Here is a 21,533-nt window from a genome sequence, read left to right as displayed (position 1 = left end):
CTTCAAAGGCATCTTCCTACAAGCTTTCCCATCTTGAAACGAACAGAATTCGCCAAAGAAAGTGCGGTTCAGACAGGGAAACGCCCGTTTGATCTATACATAAAAGTATGTTCTTAACCGTCTAGAACCACTGAAAACTAAGCTTATTTGCCATGTAACAGCAATTCACTTTGTGAAACATCAGCTGTGTGTTTATCTTCAAAGTCAACTTCCCACAATCTAGGCCAGCTTGGATCAAACAGAATTCGCCAGAGAATGTGCGATTCAGACTGGGAAACTCACGTTTTGTCAATACAGGAAAGTATGCTTTAACCATGGAGAAACACTTAAAAAAGCTAAGCTTATCATCAAGTAATAGCTATTCACTATGAGAAACAAAGCTGTGTGATTATCGTCAAAGTCATCTTCCTACAAGGTTTGCCAGCTTGGAACGAACAGAAATTGCCAAAGAATGTGCGATTCAGACAGGGAAAAGCACGTTTGATCTATATATAAATGTATGCTCTTAACCGTCTAGAACCACTGAAAACTAAGCTTATTTGCCATGTAACAGCAATTCACTTTGTGAAACATCAGCTGTGTGTTTATCTTCAAAGTCAACTTCCCACAAGCTAGGCCAGCTTGGAACGAACAGAATTCGCCAGAGAATGTGCGATTCAGACTGGGAAACTCACGTTTTGTCTATATAGAAAAGTATGCTTTTTACTGTGGAGAACCACTTAAAAAAAATTAGCTTATCGTCAAGTAATAGCAATTCACTTTGTGAAACACACCCGCTGTGTGTTTATCATCAAAGGCATCTTCCTACATGCTTTGCCATCTTGGAATGAACAGATTTCGCCAAAGAAAGTGCGATTAAGAGAGGGAAACGCCCGTTTGATCTATATATAAAAGTATGCTCTTAACCGTCTAGAACCACTGAAAACTAAGCTTATTTTCCATGTAACAGCAATTCACTTTGTGAAACATCAGCTGTGTGTTTATCTTCAAAGTCAACTTCCCACAAGCTAGGCCAACTTAGAACGAACAGAATTCGCCAGAGAATGTGCGATTCAGAGTGGGAAACTCACGTTTTGTCTATATAGAAAAGTATGCTTTTTACCGTTGAGACCACTTAAAAAAGCTAAGCTTATGCTCAAGTAATAGCAATTCACTTTGAGAAACAAAGCTGTGTGATTATTGTCAAAGTCATCTTCCTAAAAGCTTCGCCAGCTTGGAACGAACAGAAATCGCCAAAGAATGTGCGATTCAGACAGGGAAAAGCACGTTTGATCTATATATAAAAGTATGCCCTTAACCCTCTAGAACCACTGAAAACTAAGCTTATTTGCCAAATAACAGCAATTCACTTTGTGAAACACCAGCTATTTGTTTATCTTCAAAGTCAACTTCCCACAAGCTAGGCCAGCATGGAACGAACATAATTCGCCAGAGAATGTGCGATTCAGACTGGGAAACTCACGTTTTGTCTATATAGAAAAGTATGCTTTTTACCATGGAGAACCACTTAAAAAAGCTAAGCTTATCGTCACGTAAGAGCAATTCACTTTGAGAAACAAAGCTGTGTGATTATCGTCAAAGTCATCTTCCTACAAGCTTCGCCAGCTTGGAACGAACAGAATTCGCCAGAGAATGTGCGATTCAGACTGGGAAACTCACGTTTTATCTATATAGAAAAGTATGCTTTTTACCATGGAGAAACACTTAAAAAACCTAAGCTTATCGTCAAGTAATAGCAATTCACTTTGAGAAACAAAGCTGCGTGATTATCGTCAAAGACATCTTCCTACAAGCTTTGCCAACTTGGAACGAACAGAAATTGCCAAAGAATGTGCGATTCAGACAGGGAAACGCACGTTTGATCTATATATAAAAGTATGCTCTTAAACGTCTAGAACCACGAAAACTAAGCTTATTTGCCAAGTAACAGCAATTCACATTGTGAAACACCAGCTGTGTGTTTATCTTCAAAGTCATCTTCCCACAAGATATACCAGCTTGGAATGAACAGAAATCGCCAAGGAATTTGCTATTCAGACTGTGAAATGCACGTTTTGTCTACGTAGAAAAGGATGCATTTTACCGTGGACAACCTCTTTAAAAAACTAACTTATCGTCAAGTAATAGCAATTCACTTTGTGAAACACACCCGCTGTGTGTTTATCTTCAAAGGCATCTTCCTACAAGCTTTGCCATCTTGGAATGAACAGAATTCGCCAAAGAAAGTGCGATTCAGACAGGGAAACGCCCGTTTGATCTATATATAAAAGTATGCTCTTAACCATCTAGAACCACTGCAAACTCAGCTTATTTGCCATGTAAAAGCAATTCACTTTGTGAAACATCAGCCGTGTGTTTATCTTCAAAGTCAACTTCCCATAAGCTAGGCCAGCTTGAATCGAACAGAAATCGATAGAGAATGGGCGATTCAGACTGCGAAACTCACGTTTTGTCTATATAGAAAAGTATGCTTTTTACCATGGAGAACCACTTAAAAAAGCTAAGCTTATCGTCAAGTAATAGCAATTCACTTTGAGAAACAAAGCTGTGTGTTTATCGTCAAAGTCATCTTACCACAAGCTTTGCCAGCTTGGAATGAACAGAAACTGCCAAAGAATGTGGGATTCAGACAGGGAAACGCATGTTTGATCTATATATAAAAGTATGCTCTTAACCATCTAGAACCACTGAAAACTAAGCTTATGTGCCATGTAACAGCAATTCACTTTGTGAAACAGCAGCTGTGTGTATATCTTCAAAGTCATCTTCCCACAAGTTATACCAGCTTGGAAGGAAGAGAAATCGCCAAAGAATGTGCTATTCAGACAGGGAAATGCACGTTTTGTCTATGTAGATAATTACGCTTTTTACCGTGGACAACCTCTTTAAAAAACTAACTTATTGTCTAGTAATAGCAATTCACTTTGTGAAACACCCGCTGTGTGTTTATCTTCAAAGGCATCTTCCTACAAGCTTTGCCAGCTTGGAACTTACAGTATTCGCCAAAGAATGTGCGATTCAGACTGGGAAACTCACATTTTGTCTATATAGAAAAGTATGCTGTTTACCATGGAGAACCACTTAAAAAAGCTAAGCTTATTGTCAATTAATAGCAATTCACTTTGAGAAACAAAGCTGTGTGATTATCGTCAAAGTCATCTTCCCACAAGCTTTGCCAGGTTGGAACGAACAGCTATCGCCAAAGAATGTGCGATTCAGACAGGGAAACGCACGTTTGATCTATATATAAAAGTATGCTCTTAACCGTCTAGAACCACTGAAACTAAGCTTATTTGCCATGTAACAGCAATTCACTTTGTGAAACACAAGTTGTTTGTTTATCTTCAAAGTCATCTTCCCACAAGCTATACCAGCTTGGAACGAACAGAAATCGCCAAAGAATGTGCTATTCAGACTGGGAAATGCACATTTTGTCTATGTAGAAAAGTATGCTTTTTACTGTGGACAACCTCATTAAAAAACTAACTTATCGTCAAGTAATAGCAATTCACTTTGTGAAACACACCAGCTGTGTGTTTATCTTCAAAGTCATCTTCCTACAAGCTTTGCCAGCTTGGAACTTACAGAATTCGCCAAAGAATGTGCGATTGAGACAGGGAAACGCACGTTTGATCTATATATAAAAGTATGCTCTTAACCGTCTAGAACCACTGAAAACTAAGCTTATTTGCCATGTAACAGCAATTCACTTTGTGAAACACCCGCTGTGTTTTTATCTTCAAAGTCAACTTCCCACAAGCTAGGCCAGCTTGGAACGAACAGAATTCGCCAGAGAATGTGCAATTCAGACTGGGAAACGCACGTTTTGACTATATAGAAAAGTATGCTTTTTACCATAGAGAAGCACTTAAAAAAGTTAAGCTTATTGTCAAGTAATAGCAATTCACTTTGAGAAACAAAGCTGTGTGATTATCTTCAACGTCATCTTCCTACAGGCTTTGCCAGCTTGGTATGAACAGAATTTGCTAAAGAATGTGTGATTCAGACTTGGAAACGCACTTTTGTCCATATAGAAAAGTATGCTTTTTACCATGGAGAACCACATAAAACAGCTAACGTTATCGTCAAGTAATAGCAAATCACTTTGTGAAACACCAGCTGTGTGTTTATCTTCAAAGTCAACTTCCCACAAGCTATGCCAGCTTGGAACGAACAAATGTGCGATTCAGACTGGGAAACTCACGTTTTGTCTATAGAGAAAAGTATGCTTTTTACCGTGGACAACCACTTAAAAAAACTTAGCTTATCATCAAGTAATAACAGTTCACTTTGTGAAACACACCAGCTGTGTGTTTATCTTCAAAGTCATCTTCCTACAAGCTTTGCCAGCTTGGAACTATCAGAATTCGCCAAAGAATATGCAATTCAGACTGGGAAACGCACGTTTTGACTATATAGAAAAGTATGCTTTTTACCATGGACAACCACTTAAAAAAGCTATGCTTATCGTCAAGTAATAGCAATTCACTTTGTGAAACAAAGCTGTGTGATTATCTTCATAGTCATCTTCCTACAAGCTTTGCCTTCTTGGAACAAACAAAATTCGCCAAAGAATGTGCGATTCAGACAGGGAAACGCACGTTTGATCTATATATAAAAGTATGCTCTTAACCGTCTAGAACCACTGAAAACTAAGCTTATTTGCCATGTAGCAGCAATTCACTTTGTGAAACACCAGATGTGTGTTTATCTTCAAAGTCATCTTCCCACAAGCTTTGCCAGCTTGGAAGGAACAGAAGTCGCCAAAGAATGTGCAATTCAGACTGGGAAACTCACATTTGGTCTATATAGAAAAGTATGCTTTTTACCGATTAGAACCACTGAAAACTAAGCTTATTCACCATATAACAGCAATTCACTTTGGAAACATTAGCTTCATGTTTATTTTCAAAGTCAACTTCCTACAAGCTTTTCATGCTTGGAAAGAAAAGAATTCGCCAAAGAATGTGAAATTCTGACTGGGAAACGCACGTTTGATCTATATAGAAAAATATGCTTTTTACCGTCTATAACCACAAAACTTAGCTTATCATCTGCCTACAAGCTTTTCCCGCTTGGAAGGAACAGAATTCCAAAGAATGTGCAATTCAGGATGGAAATGCATGTTGTGTCTATACAGAAAAGTATGCTTTTACCGTTTAGAACCACTTTAAGAAAACTAAGCTTATTCATCAAGTAACAGCAGTACACTTTGTGAAATACTAGCTGTGTGTTTATCTTCAAAGTCATCTTCCTACAAACTTTTCCCACTTGGAACGAACAGAATTCGCCAAGAATGTGCGATTGAGATTGGGAAAGGCACGTTTTGTATATATAGAAAATTATGCTTTTTTTTCTTGGAACTGGTGATGTCATAAACCTTAAAATTTATCACATTAATTTACTAAATCAGCCATGCTTCTTACAGGATTCTAAATATTAGTATTATATCTACCAATACGTGTGGCCATCATTCCTCATGAAAGAAGCCTCTTTGTACAGAAAATGGAGACCATTACAGAAAAGAAAAAACTGGACACAAAGTGCTTTGTGTAAAACCCAGCACCTGTGAGTACATGTACATTATTACGAAAATCTCTATATTTCAGGGAACATTGTAGAAAAAGGATTACAAAGACTTTAAGAGCCACCATACTTGATAGTCTGTTTTCAATTTTCCTGTGATAAAAATGAGTACAAAAACACAATGTTAGCAATATCAATGCACTAGTAAAACGAAAAAATTCATGTGTCAAAAGTTATAGGAATCTAAAGATGACCATCAGAAGGTTAATTTTTACAGAAATGACCTGCATAGGGATTGTCTAATACACACTGTACACCATGGAAACTCAATCACAAACAGAAGAAAATGGACTCAAGTTGTATCCATATTTTTAGGATACAAATATACATAAATAAACACATATATGAAACAATATTGATGAGTTTGAGATTACAGTGACCGAAGGGAGAAAAGTCAGCCTATAGTGCTATAATTCAATTTTTAATAATGCATAGGTGGAATACCTGTGTGGGGGGAAGGGGAGGAAATGGGGGCTTATGGACAGGAAACCAGGAGGGGGAATAACCTTTGGAATGTAAGTAAAGAAATATATCTAATAAAAAATTTTAAAAATTTAAAATAATAATAGTAATAAATGAAAACGTTTTGAACTTATTATAATTGGGAGTGCAGGAGGGACCAAGAAAGAGTAAATATGGAAATTATCAATTATATTACTGGAGGTTTTCTCTAAGATTTCAATATCTCAAAATTGTATTACAGACTATTTCTACATAGACAATGAATAAAGAATATTTCATGCTGAGGTCTCAGGTTATGCAGAGAGATAAAACAAATATACTGTATGCTTCTGTATTCTGAGTGTATGTTAAGTATAAGGATGAATATATGTGTGTATGAGTGCATGTGTGTGTGTAAAGCATGTTTATTTATATTTGAAAAGAGCATCCAGTATTGGTCTTTCTCAGTTACTTTTTTTTTTTTTGGCAAAAGGTCTCTTTTGATCATTGCTGAACAACATGTCAGGAATATCTGGCCAATAAGCTTCTGTTAACTACTGTCTCCAAGTCCCACCTCCATCCAGGTAGAAGCTTCTGGTCTAGAGATGCTTGTGCAACAATACTCAGTTTTGTTGTGTTCTAAAGTATGTTTCGATGACCCAAGTTCATGTCACAAAGCCTGAATCTCAGTTGCTTAAGCACTGATCTTTTCAGGTCATTTTGTATAATCTAACAACCGTTATCCATCTCTAACTTCATCATGTGTGATGATTACGTTTGATTGGTAATGGAAATTTATTTAGAACTTTGTATGGAACAGAATCCTGGGCACAATTCTGAGGGATTATTTAATGTCATTAGTTTTGGCTGCACTTTAGAAACTGAGGTGGGAAAGCAAGTAGTATAACTGGGCTGTAGAGGCAGAGACAGAAAAATGTCACTTTCCAAAGACTATGGAGAATCATGATCAAGGCACATTGGAGTGTAAGCAATAACACTTTTATTTATTATAACATTTATTATGATAACATATGAATGCTGAAGCAGGATGTTGTATTAATTGTTCTGCTATGATTAAGTGGAAGGTAGAAGGGAACATTAAAATAGAATGACCTTATAATGTCTTCAGTCATCTTCTACCACTTATATGTGGTAGTTGTTCTGTTCTGTCCTGTTAAATGAAACATAAAATGTCATTGTTAGACAAACATTCTCAGATGATAGATTCACTTCACTTCAGATAAGAGTAATATTTCGGTATATTTTCTTAACTCTATACAAATAATTACTTGCGTTATCAATGTATAGGAATTTGAGTGGACTACCATATTAATCAGGTGCATTTTAGCCTCTTTATCTTTCTTCATGTAGGTTTTGTAGTGGATCCTGTGCAATTTAATATTTATGCCAATGTTAAGCATTTGGCAAGATTTTCTCTTGTAGGAAATTAAGCAAACATTATTATTTTTGCATTAAAATCAAAAAGCATGTTGACAGTGGTACAGGACTTAAACATGCAGAATCTCTATTGGAGGTATAAATTAAAACATTGTTTCTAATGATCTTATCAAAAATAATAATTTTATATGCATGAATCCTCTGTGACTTAAAGACCATAGGAAGAATGGCAATATTGTGGGATTCTTAAAGAGGCTGAATAAAGAGTCTGTCATACTTACATGTGGTATATATAGTACCTAAGTATTTGTGTGTGAGTGTGTGTCTGTTTGTGTATATACATATAAATTATATATACATATATATAGGTTTGTATATACATATGCATAAATTTAAGTATAATTTAATTAGTGTTGGTTAAAAAGTTTCTCCATACTCTAATATCATTTTGTGCCCAAAACTACTCTCATATTTACAAATTTATGAAATAAGTGAATGATGTCATCCTTCCGTTCATTTGATGACTAAATAAATCTTGGCTCACCTGTAGGACCTTCCTCCTTCAGAGGAATGGATGAAATTTTTAATTTTTCACCATTATCATATGTTTTCTTGTTGGGGCCAGCTAGGAATTCTTTCATAATAGGTCATTTGCCAGAAGAATTTATTGAATCTGCAGAAGTCTTTAAATCCTCAGATCTTCTGTCAATACATTTATAAAATATATTATCATTTCCAAATATTCAATGATAGTTGTCGATCATGATTTGTATAATGGACATCTGTAATAACACAAGGCAAAACAAGATTGTCATTTCACATGGTTTACAAAATTGAAATTTAAAAATGATATCCAAAACTATGAGGAAAATAACAGTTGCCATAGATAGGAATGCATGATATGAAGTTTCTGAAATGGAGACTCTAAGTTCTCTGCATTTTTCCAAAACTTGTCAAAATTTAAGGCATACTGCAAAGAATAGAACTACTAAACCAAAGCAACATTTCAAACTTGATGTGCTGCCACACACTGTGAGTTAATCTAATTAATGACTGTCATTCGTTGAGATTTTTAGGGGGTAGAAGGATTGGGGGTTTCTGTTGGGATGTTTTGAATGGGATGCCATTCTAGTTCCAGCCATGGCAATACCCTCTTTGTGACAACTTTCTGGTGGCTTAAGTCCCTTGGCCCTCCTGATAGAAGTATGCCATTGCCTATAATTTGGAATTACAAAATACAGGTGCCCATTTTCAATGTACTTTCTCTGCTACATTTTTCCTTCCCAAGACAAGAGACATCAGGTTTCAGCTTGCTGTTTGTTTTTTTTTTCCTTTCTGCAGACATGCTCCTCTGTCATGACATTGAAGTGCTATACACTCTCAGCATTTCTAAGTCCCAAAGAACCACTTACTTGAACAAGTTTCCCTGGTAATACTGTTTTATTTTTTATTGGCTATTTTATTTATTTATATTTCAAACGTTATCGCCCTTCACAGTTCACCTCCACAAACCCTGTATCTCCTCCCCCTTCCTCTATTACAGTGCTCCCTCCCTCACCTATACACTCTGGCAACAACACCCTAGCATTCCCTAACCCTGGGTCATCAAGCTTCCTTAGGACTAAGCAGCTTCCCTCCTAGTGACGCCAAATAAGGCCATCCTTTGCTACATATTCAGCTGGAGCCACGGGTTCTCCCATGGGCAATCTTTATTTAGTGTTTTAGATCCTGGTGTTTTATTAAGGCAAAACAAATGTGTCTGAGAAAAGAAGTTGGTGAGAAAAGGGAGTTTAATGGAGAAAATGCCTCCATCAGATTGACCTAATGTATAGAGAAGTCTAAAGGATATTGTCCTGATTAATCTTGGAATTTGTAGGGCCCAGATCTCTAGGATGTTGCCACCCTTTAACTATTAGTCAGAAAATGAAAGGTATGAGGTACAAGGCAAGAGGCAGAACTCCTACTCAGCTTGTACTTCAGTTCTTGAATCCAGGTTCCTGCCCTGCTTCAGTTTAGGCCCTGATATTTCTCAGGAGTTAACAGGTAACTCCAAGTATATCAAGGAGTGTAACCTGTCTTCTGTAAGTTGCTTTTTATCAATGTTTTGTCACAGCAATCATAGGAAATTATAACACTTCCTAAATTGAGCAACACTGATAAGTTACTTTTCTTCTGAGATGATGGCTTAGGTTAAGTCAACTCTACTCATCACATATTTCTTACCAGCATGCAGCTAAGTTTATGTTTGAGCAGTCCTGCACAAGATAGTCATATTTTATATGCAGATTGCACAGAATAGTTTTGCTTGTTTGTTTTCATGCTTGGCCATACAAAAGAATATATTTGAAAGGAACTGCCCATAACAGAAGAATCATTAATAGTTATTAAGAGTGAAAAATGAATTTTGTTGCTTCATTTGGACATGCGCTTTGATACAGGCTTGGATTTTAGGTTTCCAGGAGCTTGGTAATAAGAAATTACCTATAAAAGGTAGGTTTCTAGTCCAAGCCAAGTTGAGTCCTGGGTGAGAATACTATTCATGTGTGTGACATCACTAATTCGTCCTTCCTGTGGACTTAATCCCTGGAAACTATTAGTTAAAATGTACCCTGCTTTCTTTCATTTTTTACTTTTTTGTTGCTTTTTATCCTTTTCAAAATATATGTCTGTTATTGAATCTCTTTAAATTTATCATGATGGTCACAAGTAATTCTCATTTTATTTTTCAATCCTTCCAATTATCTCTTGCTAACAATCCCCCCTCGCAAAACTTCAAAAATTAAAATTAAATAAAGTTTTAAAGTTAAATTAAAAATCAAACAAAAAATTAAAATCCTTCTAAAAAATGCAATCTGTCAGATGTGGTGTGCTCACTATGTCACTATACTATGTCACAAATTATACCCTTTTGTCCAAACCAGTTTACTTGCAAATGTACATTGAAATAAGTCACTGGCCTGCTTCTAGCCCCCTGGATTTTGCTACACCATCAATACTGGAGCCTCCCAGACATGCCTCTCCTTCTATATCCTGGTATCTTGCTGTAGCCTTTAAATCATTGTGATCCTTCACCTTTGAATCTGCAGGACCTCCCCCTTCATATGCTCCAGCACCAGAATCTAGGCCCCCTACATATATGTAGCAAATGTGCAGCTTAATCGATAGTTATTCCATTTCCCGGTTTCCAGGCCAAAATCCCCCTGTCCCCTCCCCCTCCCCTTCTAGATAGGTGTTCCCCTCCCCCATCCTCCCTCCATTACCGTCCTCCCCCAACAGTCACGTTCACTGGGGGTTCAGTCTTAGCAGGACCAAGGGCTTCTCCTTCCTCTGGTGCTCTTACTAGGCTTTTCATTGCTACCTAAGAGGTTGGAGCCCAGGGTCAATCCATGTATAGTCTTTGGGCACTGGCTTAATCCCTGGAAGCTCTGGTTGGTTGGCATTGTTGTTCATATGGGGTCTTGAACCCCTTCAAGCTCTTCCAGTCCTTTCTCTGATTCCTTCATTGGGAGTCCCCTTCTCAGTTCAGTGGTGTGCTGCCGGCATTCGCCTATGTATTTGCTGTATTCTGGCAGTGTCTCTCAGGAGAGATCTACATCCAGTTCCTGTCAGCCTGCACTTCTTTGCTCCATCCATCTTGTCTAATTGGGTGGCTGTGTATGTATGGGTCACATGTGGGGCAGGCTCTGAATGGGTGTTCTTTCTGCCTCTGTTCTAAACTTTGCCTCCATATTCCCTCAAAAGTGTATTCTTGTTCCCATTTTAAAGAAGGAGTGAAGATTTCACATTTTGATCATCTGTCTTGAGTTTCTCGTGTTCTGTGCATCTAGGGTAATTCAAGCATTTGGGCTAATAGCCACTTATCAATCCGTGCATACCATGTGTGTTTTTGTGTGATTGGGTTACCTCACACAGGATGATATTTTCCAGTTCCCTCCATTTGCCTATGAATTTCATAAAGTCATTGCTTTTGATAGCTGAGTAATATTCCATTGTGTAGATGTACCACATATTCTGTATCCATTCCTCTGTTGAAGGGCATCTGGGTTCTTTCCAGTTTCTGGCTATTATAAATAAGGCTGCTATGAACATAGTGGAGCACGTGACTTTTTTATATGTTGGGGCATCTTTTGGGTATATGCCCAAGAGAGGTATAGCTGGATCCTCAGGCAGTTCAATGTCCAATTTTCTGAGGAACCTCCAGACTGATTTCCAGAATGCTTTTACCAGTCTGCAATCCCACCAACAATGGAGGAGTGTTCCTCTTTCTTCACATCCTCGCCAGCATTTGCTGTCACCTGAGTTTTTGATCTTAGCCATTCTCACTGGTGTGAGGTGAAATCTCAAGGTTGTTTTGATTTGCATTTCCCTTATGACTAAAAATGTTGAACATTTCTTTAGGTGTTTCTCAGCCATTCGGCATTCCTCATCTGTGAATTCTTTGTTTAGCTCTCAACCCCATTTTTTAATAGGGTTATTTGTCTCCCTGCGGTCTAACTTCTTGAGTTCTTTGTATATTTTGGATATAAGGCCTCTATCTGTTGTAGGATTGGTAAAGATCTTTTTCCCAATCTGTTGGTTGCCGTTTTGTCCTAACCACAGTGTCCTTTGCCTTACAGACACTTTGTAGTTTTATGAGATCCCATTTGTCGATTCTGGGTCTTAGAACATAAGCCATTGGTGTTTTGTTCAGGAAATTTTCTCCAGTGCCCATGTATTCGAGATGCTTCCTCACTTTTTCTTCTATTAGTTTGAGTGTATCTGGTTTTATGTGGAGGTCCTTGAGACCTGAGGAACTTAAAACTGCACCTGAATACATTAGTGGTAAAGTAATTGAAAGTATACAAAATAATATACACCACTTTGTCACATACATACACACACACACACAAATACGCACACACACACATATGAAATATATATATGAGATGTACTTTTATATGACCATTAATTCACTTGATATGAATATGTAATAATATAATAGTCTAATTACTGTAAAATACAAGTATTATATACTCCAAAAATAGGGCTGGAATAAAAAAAAAAACAAGCAAAACCTGGATAATCAGTTTTTTTTAAACTTCACTCTAGTCTTCTTTGACTACCATTATATGTGAAGCATACTGTTGGCCAAAATCAATATCTATGAAGAAAGAACAAAAGAAAGACTGAAATGATTCACTTATTTTAAACTACATTAACCATCTTTCTTCCCAAATCTTCCTGAAACAGATCGATATATATTCCACTCCACTCCAGAAAAATGGAATCCTAGAGTTTCCTTTTACAGAAATGATCTTTCCAAAGTTTTTCTACTTCCTGCATTACAATGAGAATTTTGTTCCCAAAGGCAAAAGTCAGATCCCCTTACCTTTCTTGATACATCACTCCCAAACCATGCGTCCTTTGTAATCTGATCCCACAAAACATAAGGAGCTATCCGGATAGATAACCTGTTAGTGTCTAAATTATTCGTGGATGAGTCTCTTATTATTACTATTACCAAATGAGATGCTTTAGAAGGATAAAGTTTGCTTGAGGAATCTTCAGTAGAAGTCTAAACAAAGAAAGGGGATAATTTTATTTTAGACCATCTGAAAACTAATGTTAGTTACAAAACTATGAAGAAAACAGGGCAAATGTTTTGTAGACCAACTCATAGTATAACCAGAATTCAAAAGAAGTATAATATACAGCTAGAGTACTACAAAAAATATTTTCTGCGAATCATTTTACTGTATAAAATCATGGGAACATTTTAAAAGTATGAATGATTTTCTATGTAATAGATATTTGACTGCTACCTACAGAAGCCAGAGGAAGCTGTTGGGATATTGGTATTAGAATGAATGAGATTGTTGCAGACTATGTGTGTTCTGTGTATGAAAACATCTAGTGTTATTAAACATCAATCCATCTTCCCAAGCACCATGGAGTGGAGACACATTTAATATCTAATGTAGTATATATCCATGTAACATTCTTGTGACACTCTAGAACATAAGGAGCAGAAAGCACTCTAGTGACCCTACAGAATGCGATTATAAAAGCTTCGCTACAGCAAGACAGAGATGCATGGCACCTGGGTAGCAAGTGGAGCTCAATGCTCCTGTTACACACAAAATCATTCTCTGGAGTATTGCACAGAAAAAAGATTCAAAGAAGTCAAAGCTATACCTGACCTAGACTGTTCGAGGTAGTTATATTTGAGAAAGAAGTATTCATAATAGCTTCATGTTCTAATCAATGACATATATTTAGCATGTGGTATATTCACAGTAACATGGTAATAATACTAGGATGCAAATAATCCACAGGTATTATACACACCTCTTTCTTTTAATTTGTTTCACACAGGAACTGAACCAATACTCTAGGCTGACCTGCACACAAGGTGTTGCATAGGCTGTCTTCTAAACTGTGACCGTTATAAAGAAGAAAACACCCAGGTGTGATCACAGACATGGTTCAACACTGTAGTTTGAGAAATGAACATGTTTAAAAAGTGAAAATACGTGTCTTTGCTAAGGAAACCTCTTGGCATGGGACATCACTCCAGCTTATAATACTGTAAACACAAGCCTATGACCTTACAAAAACACTGCTTCTATATTGATACAGTTCCACAAGTGCTTTCTGTATCATTACCTTTGGATGGCATTATTTTTTCCAACCAGGGTTCCTTCATCTGGGACACTAAGCCAATTCTCTTATAAGTCAGAAGTAAGTAAACTTCCTTCAATGTTTGCAATGAAGTCCTTTTTTTAGATGAAAATAAAAAAGTAATGATCAATGTACATTTTAGAAAGAACATGAAAAGCATTTTTATTTAAAATTAGCAGTTTAGACCAGTGATTCTCAACTTGGGAGTCATAATCCACTAGGGGTTCACGTATCATATATCTTCCATGTCAGATATTCTCTCCATTTTTCTTTATAATTCTTACCAATAGCAAAATTTTAATTGTGAGAAAGCAGCAAAATGATGTAATGGTTAGTAATCACCAAACCATAAGGAAATATATTAGTGTTACAGTATTAGGATGGCTGAGAATCATTAGTTGAAAGCATATTACATAAAAGACTCCCAAACTTCTATCTCCCCAGAATCATTGATCAAATGTGGAACCTATATGCAGGATCTTGTGTTTTCTTCCCTAAGACTATAATCAATGAAGCAGTGTCCTAGTTGCTATAGCAATAAAATAAACCTATGTTCTGTTCAAATTGCCTCTCCGGACTTCTAGTCCACACTATGACTTGCAATCATAGATCTGTACTCCACTTCCCAGCCCAAAGCTCTCTTGCCTTGAAAAATGCCAGATGCTATGTGGAATATCCAGACAGGAACCTATCATAACTGCCCTCTCAGAGACTCCACCCAGCAGCTGGCTGAAATAGGCTATGTACAGCCACAGCCAATCATTGGAGATTCCATGACCTGGAAGAGATAGGAACACCACAGGAAGAGCTATAGAATCAACTAAGCAGCACCACTGGGAGCTATCAAAGACTGAATTAACATCTAAAAATCCTGCAGAAGCTGCAGCATGACCTACAGCACAATTTCTAGCAAATGTAAAGCTTAGTCTCCTTGTGGGTCCCCCAACATGTGGAACTGGGGCTATCTGTAAGCTGTTTACTGTGAAAACCTGTCCCCATCTGGCCTTAGGGGGAGAAGATGTGCTAAACCTGAAGAGAGTTCATGTGCCTGGGTAGGAGGACAACCCAAGGGTCCCAACTCAGCTCAGGGAAGGAGAGAGACTCTGTGAGGGCAGAATAGGTAGGGGGCAGCATACAAGACATAAAATGAACAAACAAAAAAATGTAAAATGATGATGAGGATGATGATGACGATGATGATGGTTTAAAAATCCACCAAAACAATCAAACCAAAACCAAAGTCCTCTTCTTGGAATAGGCAACTATCAAAAAAATGACAGCACCCAAAATTAACTCATCCTGACTATATAATTGTTGAATCTGTACTTTAGGCTCACACAGCGTAAAGCTGTTGTATACACGTACACCTTGCTTACAGACCCAGCAGGAATAGTGGTGAAGCTTACTTACTTTCCATGTGAGAAGATTTCACAGTTCCATGTCTTTTTCTTAAAATTTGTAAATATTCAACTATTTAAATTTAGTTGTAAGCATCAGATTGTTTGAAGAACAGAAACTGTCCTTTGCATGAAATACAACAATGAACTTTGATGTTGTTCTAAGGATAGCAAGCCATAAAAATGGAAGAATCCCAGGTGCCCTTGTACATGTAAATTGCTTTGAATACACACGGCTAATTTCAGTAAGGTCTTAAGTTTCTGGCAATGAGAATCAGACACACTTGGCAAGCTCAAAGACCAAGGAAGGATCATTCAGTACCTTTGCCTAATGTTAGTAAGCATAGCTAATCCCAGAGCATTATTTTTACTATTTATGTCTGGGCCATAGCTCCACAGACTTCTGAAAGGTGAAATCAGATCATGGCCCAAGTAAAAATAAAACAATGATATTCGCTCTAGAGTCACTGCAGCTCCCTGGCAAGTTAGGAGTGTTAGTGTGTTAGACAAGTTAAAAGTAGGTTAGGCTAATACTTGAATATTTGACATGGAATTAGAATGGCAATATCTGGTGAAAGTGAGAGTGCTGGATTATTTTTTGATTGAGAAGGAAAACGATTTCTTGTGTATACAAGACAGAGGGTAATATTCAACATCGATAGCCTATTGTAGGTGAGTGTTGGACTTGTCAATTAGAAGTGTTATTTGTGAAGGATATTTTTTGGTAAGTATTATTTAATACATTCATTTGATAAAGCACATTTTACCACCATTATAACTTGTTCAGCTATTAATTCAAAGGGTATGTTCAGAGGTGAAAACAGTGGGAATATTTGTAATGCCCAACTAAAGTCCATCTCATATATGAGGATGTTAACTTCCAACAGAAGCTCTTCACCTGTGTCTTTATGATGAATCTTTGGGTTTGTCAGACTTTTACCTGCCATGCCTCTTATCAAGAGGTCACGTGTCCATAGTTCTAGGAAACAGTCATCATCATGTAATCTTAAGGACAGAAAGCACATATGCATCTCTAGAGGTATGCTTAATGTTGGTGACTTGAAAACCTTCCTTACCTTCAAGACAGATGCTATTACAAGCACGCATTCTTTAATCCATTCAATGAGTTGTTCACTGTCAATCCTCTCTCTGAGGCACCAGTGTGAATTTTCAGGTAGAATTTCGAATATGTGATCTGATTCTCTTCCTTTCCCTGCAATTATGGATAACATGTCCTGTGTGGGATAAGGATGTAGTATTAGAGATCCACAACTGAATCACAAATATGTCTTTTATTGTGAACCTGAGCAAGGATAGTTTTGGCTGCACAGATATAACTGAGAGGAATAAAGTAGTCATTGAACTTTTTTCTGTTTTAGCTTCCAAATACATTTTCTTCCCTAATCCATTTTTTCCCCAATTTGTAACATCATCGTTTTGTTGGACTTCTGTTCCCCAAAGCATTTTGGTGAATGGTCCTCTACTACTTTGTGTTTCCTTCTATCAATATCTTTCTCAAGCCTGGCATCTTAAGTAAATATTGGGACATTTCCCTTCCAGAGATAAACTCACTATTTTACTTACTGTTTGTACTGGCCTGTATTATGAATCCTAACTTTTGTGTTTTGAAGAAATATTTTTTCACCATATTTCTGAGACTTTTATATCCTTATTCTGTGACTTCTTATTTTCAACTATTTCTACAGATGCTTTCACAAAAACCCAAGCATATTTCTATCATTCTTCCATAATTTACTCTGTAAACATGACTACCATGCATAGGTTTATACCACTTTAAATTGATTACACGAATACAAACAAGGTTACCAGAAAATTCTGCTCTAAAATACCTAAAAAATTGGCAGTAATGCTCATGTGTCTGACAGGATAAATGTGTTCACAAACAGCATAAATTCCTATCACAGCTATAGTGCTAAAAGAGATGTTGGATACTAAAGATATGTTTACAAAGAAGTTTAATAACTCATTTAAAATAGATTAAGCCATATTAGATGGCATTTAAATATAGTCCACTAGGATAAATGATGTTAATATATATAAAAAACAGTGTGCTCATCTAATTCATTGATAATTTAAAAGAAAAGCCTACAGATATTTTTAAGTATTGAGTAATTTCAGGGGCAATGTTAAGGGAGATTCCAGAGAAATGTGGAGTCATAAAGAAGCTGCAAGACTTTACAGTTGGCTAATTAGTGGGGAACTTCCATAGAATTATTTCCTCCAACATGCTGGTGGGTTTGAATATTTGATGCAGTCAGTGCAAAACATGGGAATGGCATTTCTTCTCTTTTTCTTTCAATTACATTATTCAAAATACGGTAGAACTTATTTCTGTTTTAAAATGATCTTACTCTCATAGATCGGTTATCTAAACATTCCTCAGATTGATTAAATAGCTTACTGAGAACAAAGGTGCTACAGAAAGCCAAAATGATACTCACACGTATTGGAGCAAGCAGCTTTCTGTAAGATTTTTGCCAAATAAGCATTTCTTTCTTGGTGGTGTTGGATCAGAATATACTGGTGGCTTTGCATGTATATATCTATATATCTATATATCTATATATCTATATATCTATATATCTATATATCTATATATCTATATCTATATCTATATATCTCCTTTCTGTTTCTCTGCATATAAGAAAGAAGGGAAATAATTTTTGAAACTGAACTCTCTTTAACCTTGTATATCCTTTGCATTTATCACGCCAAATCAAAAAGAGATATGTGTTAAAGTACTAGAAGCATAGAAAACATCAAGTAGACACATAATAGTCAAAGGCTAACTGAACATAGAAATAAAAATACAAAAGCTATGAATGAAAAAGACAAAGTCACACTACATTAACTACATTAGACTAATACCTGAATTTTCAATGGATATTCTAAAATATAGTGGGCCTGCATCAACGTTCTCCACACTTTCAAAGAATACAGATACTAGCCTAGACTTTATTACTGAGCAAAAGCATCATTCATATCAACAAAAGAGGGAAACATTACATAGTTTAAGCACCACTAAGCCATTTCTCATCATCAATCTTGGTCTACAAAATGCAAACAGCAGGCTGAAGATAACGTACATATACACAAGAGGACAGAAATGATAAATAACCCTGTAGTCATTCAAAAAAGAGGGGGAAAAGTATGTGTCAACAAAAAAATAACAAAACCCAATAAATACTGCTCATTAATAACTCTAAGCATTAACGGTCTCACACCAATAATATACAGACTATCAGTTTGGGTCAGAAAGCAGGTTTCATCTATCTACTGCATCCAAAAAATACACTTGTTTTAGATAAAATCGCATACTCGTGTTTACGATGCAATTGCCTATATTTCTTTGTCTAGGTTTCAGGGCCCATTTAGTTTTCCATGTTCATTGGTGTTGCCTTGTTCAGTTAATATTTAGGAAGTGATGTTGGTGAGGCTTTACGGGTGAGGTCAAGGGAACATGGCAGAAGACTGGGAGGAAAGAAGTTTAAAAGAAATCACTTCTACAATATCGTTTCTCCTAATAACATCAAGAGTGTTATAAATTTTATCAAGGTTTCAAAGGATAGAATCAAAATGTTACTACAGGATGATCTAGAATTTTTACTGTTTAAATCTCACTGATTCATGAACATGTGGGAATCTTTCCATTATCTGATATCTGTTCAATTTATAAGACATTTTGTTTTGTTTTGGGTTGAATTTTTTTTCATTTTTTTCTTTTGTTTTTGGTTTTGTTTTTTTTAATCATAAAAGCCTTTTATTTCTTGGTTAGAATTTTCCCAAGCAGCTTAATACTTTTAAAAGTTACTGTTAATGACATGTTTTCAGTAATTCAGTGATTTTTAACAAAGAAGGAGTACTCACTTTGTGTGTTAATTTTGTATGTTGCTACTTTTGAAAGAATTTACAAGATATCTGATTATTCTTATGTTATATTTAGGCTCACTTATGTTTACTATCATATGATTTTCAGAAAGACATACTTTGAATTCTTCATTTCTAATATATGTCCCCTTGGTCACATGCAGTTTTAATATTATCTTAATTGTTTACATATGCTGTATGAAACAAGAGTAAATTGAGTATGACCAAAGATCAGCAAAGGAAGCCATTGGTACCATAATATTTCATAAATAACTTGATGAGGGGCAGCACACACTATAAGGAAATTCTAGGTGATAGAATCATTATCATCCTTGCAGACATAAGGCACTCACTGTTAAATATTCTTCAATTAACTCAATATGATAAGCATTCTTATTGCTAGAAATTTCAACTTTTGATGTTTTAGACTATTGTCAATTAAGGCTAATTGTAGATGTGGAAAGAAGAAAACTAAAGTAATCAAAAAGAAGGAATTGTATATTTATATAACATTTATATCATATTACTTTAGGAAAATGAATTTATCTTGTCAGAGAGGAGTGAAAATGTGTGACTTGAACAAGTCAAAAGACCTGCACGGATGATCCTAAAGAGAAATAACAAGATACCAAATGTTGAACTTTAAAAGCATACTTAGGAATAATTTTTTTTTCTGAGAAACCAAATGAAAGACTCAGAACCATGTTCAATTCTACGGTAAAGAAAATACATTTAAGTCTAATCAAAGAACAGTTGTTTTGAATTGAGCTGTTAGTGTCACTTATTGAACCTATTCTGCTATCTTGCCATACTGGTTATCATCGTACTTTATAGGTATTACAGGTGGGTACAACTATCAATTGCTTCCCTAACGTGTCAACTTGCCTACTGCTTTATCTACCTTAGAACTTTGACTTAAACCTACAGGCTTCCAAGACATATCCAGGTAGATTGCGGAGATTCCTTGTAAGATTTATTTGGCAACTGGCACTCAAGCCACCAACCTTGAGAGAAATCCAAGTGCTACCTGACAAATCCATATTTTGGGGGAAAGCCACAGGAAATACTTTAACAATTGGTAGAATTTCTCTCACCAGGATATGAAATCATGGCTGGAGCTAGAAATCTAGTCCGATTTATGTAGCTAGTTTGGTCATAAACTTTAAAATTGATGATATTAATTTAATAAATTAGCAACATTTCTTAAAGCATTTACATATTAGTCTTATATGTACCAACAAGTGCGGCCATCATCCTACATCGAAGAAGCCTCTTTGTATAAAAAATGGAAACCATTACAGAAAACAAAAACTTTGACACAATGAAGAGATAATTGCATTATGAAAAATCCAGCACCAGTGAATGCATGTACATTAGAGCTAAATGTTCTGTAGCTCAGGGACCATTGTAGAAGAGGGGTTACAAATACTGTAAGACCCAGCATACTTGAAAGTCTGTTTTGAAATTGCCTCTCATAAAAATAGGTGCAAAATCACAATAATAGCAACATCAATGCAGTGTTAAGGCAATGGTCAAAATTTCACTTGTCAAAAGTTATAGGCAGCTAATTATGACTGACAGAATATTAATTTTTACAGAAATGACCTGCATATGGATTGTCTAATACACTGTATATCATGGAAACCATATTCACAAATAGAACAAAATGATCTCAAGTAATATTCATATTTGTAAAGATATAAACATATATATATATAAACATGTACAAAACAATATTTAAATGAGTATGAAAGTGCAGTGACTGTGATGGACTTGAGGGAGAAAAGTCAGGCTACAGTGCTATAATTCAATTTTTGATAAAAATTTAAAATACTAGTAATAAATGAAAACATTGTAAACTTATAGTAATGGGAGTTCAGGAAAGACCAAGAACAGTAAATATGGAAATTATCAATTTCTTTACTGGAGGTTTTCTCTAAGATTTCCATTTCTCAAATTTGTATTACAGACACTTTTGAGATAGACAAACCATGAATAAAGAATATTTCATGTTGAGGCCTCAGGTGATGAAGAGAGATATAACAAATATGCTGTATGCTTCTGTGCATTTCTCAGTGTACGTAATGCATGCATGTGTGTGTGTGTGTGTGTGTGTGTGTGTGTGTGTGTGTAAAGCACATGCAGATCACATCACTGGTGATA

At 36.1% G+C, this 21,533-nt stretch overlaps 1 protein-coding gene across 1 annotated transcript in view; it reads right to left on the bottom strand.

Annotated features, from left to right (window-relative positions):
• Positions 1-7,163: 7,163 nt before the first annotated feature.
• The window catches only part of LOC120101883 (uncharacterized), a 61,938-nt gene continuing 47,568 nt past the window's right edge, over positions 7,164-21,533 (bottom strand). The window contains 6 exon segments of the mRNA XM_063271904.1: positions 7,164-7,198; positions 7,970-8,207; positions 12,794-12,927; positions 12,930-12,979; positions 14,071-14,180; positions 16,559-16,754. Coding sequence (XP_063127974.1) covers positions 7,164-7,198; positions 7,970-8,207; positions 12,794-12,927; positions 12,930-12,979; positions 14,071-14,180; positions 16,559-16,754 — 763 coding nt within the window.

This window comes from Rattus norvegicus, chromosome 12 (assembly GCF_036323735.1).
Source record: "Rattus norvegicus strain BN/NHsdMcwi chromosome 12, GRCr8, whole genome shotgun sequence".
Lineage (NCBI taxonomy): Eukaryota > Metazoa > Chordata > Mammalia > Rodentia > Muridae > Rattus > Rattus norvegicus.
This window is presented reverse-complemented; position numbering and strand designations above follow the sequence as displayed.